Raw genomic sequence first — 5789 nt, 5'->3', positions numbered from 1 at the left:
AAAGGAAGGGGAAAAGGAAAAAAACTCATGAGTTGAGATAAAGACAGATTAATAGAACAATAATGGAAAAGCAAAGGAATAAGAATAAGAATAACGGTAAAAGAATACACAAAATAAAGTAATGCAACACAAGTCGCTCTCACCACCCAAGGATCGGTTGCCCACCTGTTCCAAGCAGTGATCGCAGATCCCTGCCCCCTGGCCAACCCCCATTTATATACTCAGCATGACGTCTATGGTATGGAATATTCCTTTTGGACAGCTTGCCCTGTCTATGGTCCCACTCAGCTTCTACGGAAAGCCGAAAAAGTCCTTGATCAATGTAAATATCACTTAGCAACCAGTAAATCAATATGTGTTATCAACATTCCTTTCATACCAAATCCAGAACACAGCAGCTACTAGAAAGAAAATTAACTCCATCCCAGCTGAAACCAGGACTCCAGGTCCATGCCCTCCCCAGCTCCAGCAGGCAGGAGGGTCTCCCTGCTACCTCTGCTGGCATTGATGACACCAACTGGAAACACCTAGGAGTGATGGACTCTGGGGTTGTGCTTGAAGGGGGTAAGAAAGATGGGGACTATCACATCCTCAGCAGAGGGGGAACTGATGGGCCTCATAGAAAGGGAAGAAGAAAGTATTTCAGTGTGTTTCAGTTCTGGGCCTCTTAAGGAAATCACAGAGCGTCTTGTGATTTAGAGACAAATATGCAAGACAAGGAGAGCTTTAAGCCACAAGCTTGGCCCACTGCCTGAATTTTTCCCTCCTCTTTCAGTGTAATTACAGTTGAGCCATGTAGTAATGGTGTAACTTTTTCCAAAGGAATCCTTTCACCCAGAGTGAATCATACTTGCCACAAAGAGAACATAGAGGCAGATAAAAGACGTACCAATCCTATGGCTTATTGTGATAGAGCATTTTGCCCCCATCCCCTTGTTCCTCAATCCCCCAGGTGTGTCCAAGATAGGTGCAACAGCCAGGCACTGAGCTTTCCTGGATAATTTCTCCCACCCCTCCAAAACAGGTTCCTCCTGGCTTGCTGTGCCCTACAGCCAAGGTGGATTGGGGATGTCTAGGGGTTCAGCAGAATAAGGACTATTTTCCCTCCTTTTGTTCCTGTATCCACAAGAGTGGATGGTAAGGGCTGGGTAAGCAGCTGGGCAGCCTCTGGGGACAGCAAGTTTTGGCAGTGCAGCTGGGTGACCCTGGATCCAGCTTCAGTCCTCTGCTCCGGGGGTTTCACCTGGACCGTAATGAGTTTCGGAGGTACTGTGTGCGCTCAGTGATATTTCTTCTGCTCCTGATTTAGCCAGAGCTGAAGAGCCCAGCACTCCTCCCAGACCCTTCCCGCCAAGTTTCAATCCATCTGACCATTTTCCGTGTGGGATAAAAGCTTTGGATAGTAAAACACTCATTGTAAAAGTATTTTCCATTGACTTCATGGCCACACACAGCTGGATCTCCTCCTGGAGCAGCAGGCAGCCTGCTTGGAAGGGTTGGGTTTAGCATCCTGGAGAGGAGCCTGGGTGTGGGTGGGAGGAGGCAGCTCTGCCGGATAAACCCTCCCTCCCCCAAAACCCAACTCCTCCCACCCTTTCCTCAGTCTGATTGGTCGATAAGGTAGAGAAGGGCTGGGACAACTCAGGTCTCCATCTATTTAAAGACAAGGGTGGGGTCCCTTCAGTTACTTGCTTGGGACTGTTGCACCTTGGTGGAGAGAAGCAGTAGCCTGCAGAGCAGCACCATGTCTTGCGTGAGTAGAGAAAGGGATGGGGCAGCTTTGCCGGAGGTGGTGCTTCATGGAGTGGGACTGTGGGGAATGTGTTGGCTTGGTGTGAGGGCACTTGCACTATCCTCCCCCGCTTGTTCATCAGCCCTTGTGTCAGAGGGTCTGCTAGAGCTGGGAGTCTGCTGCTGGGGAGGAAGAATCCCTGCTGCATCCATTACAAAGGGGTGACTGCTATTTCTTGTTCTGGCAGGCGTAGGGTGGTTGTGGTTGTTTTTTTTCCTGCAGAATCCCTTTGGGAAGGTATGTGGGGGGCCCTTGTTGGGTTGGCTTCCAAGCTGGGGTAACCTGTTTTACAGCAGTTCTGCTCTGGGGAAGCAGCTGCAGTAGTGCTTATTGCTTCTGAGCATCTCTTCTGGGCAGCCTTGCTGCTTGCTTCCCAGCTCAAGTTTTCATGAGTCACTGAATAGTTCTCTCCCTTTCTTGTAAGGAAATGTGCTATGCAGAGGTGTCCTTCTATGAGTGTCAAGGACTGCCGGCAAGATGCTTGTGGCAGAAGAGTGGCTGCACATTGATTAATTTATTTTTCATTGGGCTGAGGGTGATTAATCAGAGAGTGTCTGAAGTGGAATGGGGGAAAAGATTCTCAGTATTCTTGGGGTCCTGCTTCTGTTGTGATAGAAAATGAGTACACATGGGTTTACCAGGGTATTTTTGCTCTCCTAGAGAGAAGGTAGGGGAAGGTGTGTACATGAAACAGGAGAATATTCTTGCAAATGCTGAACCTACAAAAAAAAAAAAAAAAAAAGCCCCTGGGAGCTGGGGAGCGAAGTGTCTGAGCTCCTAGACCTGGGCAAGGATTGAAGTTCAAATCCAAGCTAGGGAAAGGGAGTGGAGGCTCCATCACTGCACAGCCAGGCTTGTGTGGGATGATGTGAGACCCACAAGGCACATGGGTGTGTTTGGGACAGGGTGGGTGTGATGGGAGCTTGCAGGTACTTTCACTTCACCACTGTGAAATACAGATATGTTGATGAGAGCAGCAGGAGACAGGTTGGGAAATCGGGCACATGTCCCATGTGACTGGGATAACTTCTGTGGGATGTCCCTGGTGCAATGCCCCAGGGGAAGGGAGCTTCCCCGTCTCTGCAGCAGTCCAGTGCATTGCTTTGTCTTGCAAGGCAGCAGGGAGAGCTGCCAAGTCAGAGAAAGTGAGCCAGCAGGTACTGAGCTAACGTCTCTGCCTCCACATTCCCCAGGGACCAGTATGCACCAACTTGGGTCTCAAGCCTGGCCAGCGCCTCACTGTCAAGGGGCAAATTGCACCAAGTGCCAAGAGGTAAGCTGTGCTGTGCTGCCAAAGCACCACACTGAGTTGTCTTCTGTTGGTGGGGGACAAAAGGAATCCCTCCCTTGGGTAGGAGAGGAGCAGCCTTGGAAGGAGTTAACACCAGCAGCGCTTCCCGGTGAGTCACTGCCTAACGCACATTGCAGATGAACTCTACTGCCAAGGGGGTAAGCCAAAGCAGATGTGAAGCTCCAGCTGCATGCACTGGCAGTGACCACATCCTCTCTAGTGCAGGGTAAAGGAAATGGAAGCTGTGTCTCTACTGAGATTTGGTTTGAGACCATCCCCACAGCCACATCCTCTCCCCTGCATGAAGATGGCCCAGGAGTAGGGACACTGTTACAGAGCCTTGCTTCACTGGCCAAGAGGAGATTATGGTGCAAGCAGCTGGGAGGTGATGGATGCTCTGAGCCACAGGTCCAGCTGATGATGCAAATGGAAAGGCTGCACCTTGCAGCAAAGTGTCTCAGGGTGTTGAAGTTTGCTTTTACCCACTGGAGATGCCTCTCAGATGCTGGTAGGGAAGGTAGTGAGTGGGCACGTGGGCTTAAGTGGAAATGTGCTCCTAAATGTGCAGGGATTGGGGTGGCTGGGGCCCAGGGAAATGTCTGCAGCAGCCCCTAGCCCTTGTGCAGGTCTGTGGCTGGTGGGACCTCTTGGTAGGTAAGGTGGAGCCTGTAGCTGCTGTACCAGCACTAGCAGTGTTCCAGGAAATGTCCCAGCTCTTCCCAGTGCCTTTGAAGTTTGATATCGTCACAGTGAAGCCTCCTTGGCTTTCTCTTGCCAAATAATATGCCTCCTCTCTTCTCATCTGGGTAAGAGGCCTGGAGGCAAGGTGGACACTGGGCTAGGAGTTGCTTCCTCCCACTGCCATTGCAGATGCTTTGGGATAGCTAATGACATGGTAATTATTTCAGCTGCCCGCAGGGTGGGGAGAAGGCAGTGGCTGTCAGGCAGGATGCAGCATCAGCTAACTGTGAAAAGCAACTGACTCCTTGGGAGCTGGTTTGGGTGCAGGATAACTCCCTGTGCAGGGCTGTAAATGCTGAACCTTTCTCTTGTTAAAAGCTTTGTGGAAACTAAGTGGTGTCTCTCCCAGGGATGGCTCTGTGGGGCCTATCACCCCAGCAGAGGAGAGTACCCCTTACTGACACAGCACCATCTTTTTAGGGAAGCTGTGCAGTTTAGGAAAGGGTTTCTCTTTGGTTACTCTCAGCTGGGCTTGAAGCAACAGACCCAGAGATGCTCATGGTAATGAGCAACATGCTACTATAATATTGATTAAAACAGTACTGATGTCTTCTTTCTCTGCAGCTTTGTGATGAATCTAGGGAAGGATGCTTCCCACCTTGGGCTTCACTTCAACCCCCGTTTTGATGCTCATGGTGATGTGAACACCATCGTGTGCAACTCAAAGAAGGTGGAAGAGTGGGGTGCAGAGCACAGGGAGACTGTCTTCCCTTTCCAGAAGGGGGGCACAGCAGAGGTGAGGCCTGGGATGCACTCTCTATGTGTGCCCTGGTGAAGGGAGAGTGTTTGGCACAGTGCACCCTACTGCAGGGGCTGTCCTGGGGCTGTCAGTACAGGAGGTGGCTGGCTTCTGCTTGGCTAGTGCCACCACCCAGGGCTCTGAGCAGTGATGGAGGATGGGGATCAAACATGCAAGCTCCATCTAGCTCAAAAGGATGTCACTATTGAACTAAGCAGAGACCAGGCATCTCTTGAGAGACCAGAATAACACTCCTGCTGCTGAAGAGCAGGTTATGCTCTGAGCGTGTTCACCCTGCAAAGTGGAGGGTGGCACAGCAATGCTGCAGAAGGCAAAGGCTTGAGGGTATCTTGGCAGAAACTTTCTCTGACTCTTCCATTTGTCTTGCAGATCACTTTTGGCATCAACCAAAATGATGTGACAGTTCACCTGCCGGGCCACCAGTTCACATTCCCAAACCGGCTTGGTCTTGCTGTCTTTGACTACTTTGATACACAAGGGGACTTTACACTCCAGTCCATCAGCTGGGAATAACTTCCTCTGACACCTCCATCTCAAAGATACACAAAAAAACAATCAATAAATAAGAGTTTTGGTCTACCTAGTCTCAATCTTTTTTTATACTGCAAGTCCACATGAGTTGGTCACCTTGCTGAACTGGTGAGGGGAGGAGGGTAGCCAACTGTGCTTGATTACCATATGTGGGTGGCATTGTGCCAGCCTTGGCCCTTAGTCATGGATGAAGAGGAAGGTCAAAAGCCTGGGAAGGCAGAAGGTAAGAAGCCCAAGGAGACTCTTAGGAGGAAACACTGCGCCTGGATGTGACTAGGAGTGAGAGTAGAAGAGTCCCTTAGGCAAAGTCACCCACTGTTGAGGTCTACCTTACCCTGCCTCAGTGGGGAAAAAAAAAAAAAAATAAAAAATGAAGCATCCCTGGCTGGCCTCAGACAGCTTTGAGTTGTTGCACTAGGTGAACCTAGTGGTGCATGGAGTGAGGAGAGATTTCTCAGTTGTGCTAGCTTTGGCTTGCACCCCTCTGTAGGGGCTGGTCTAACTTGCCAATGTCTTCTTGGCATGTCTTGCTGCTGCATGGGGACAGCAGTAAAAAAGATGTCTTGCTGGGTGTGGTGACACATGCAGTGGACTCCTCACCCAAATCCTTTCTTCCCATAACTGCAGAAGCACAAATACTGTTGGGCCACAGCTTGTGTGGCACATAAAGCCAG

General features: G+C 50.3%; 1 protein-coding gene across 1 annotated transcript; it reads left to right on the top strand.

Annotated features, from left to right (window-relative positions):
• Positions 1-1701: 1701 nt before the first annotated feature.
• Positions 1702-5157, top strand: LGALS1 (galectin 1). The gene is made up of 4 exons (XM_082495198.1): positions 1702-1753; positions 2986-3065; positions 4389-4560; positions 4954-5157. Exons 1-4 carry the CDS (start codon positions 1745-1747, stop codon positions 5095-5097), a joined length of 405 nt encoding a protein of 134 aa, XP_082351324.1. The 5' UTR covers positions 1702-1744; the 3' UTR covers positions 5098-5157.
• The last annotated feature ends 632 nt before the right edge of the window (positions 5158-5789 follow it).

The sequence above is a fragment of the Vanellus vanellus genome (genome assembly GCF_965231255.1).
Source record: "Vanellus vanellus genome assembly, chromosome: 1".
NCBI lineage: Eukaryota > Metazoa > Chordata > Aves > Charadriiformes > Charadriidae > Vanellus > Vanellus vanellus.
The sequence above is the reverse complement of the archived record's forward strand: the minus strand, read 5'-3'. Positions and strand labels throughout refer to the sequence as shown.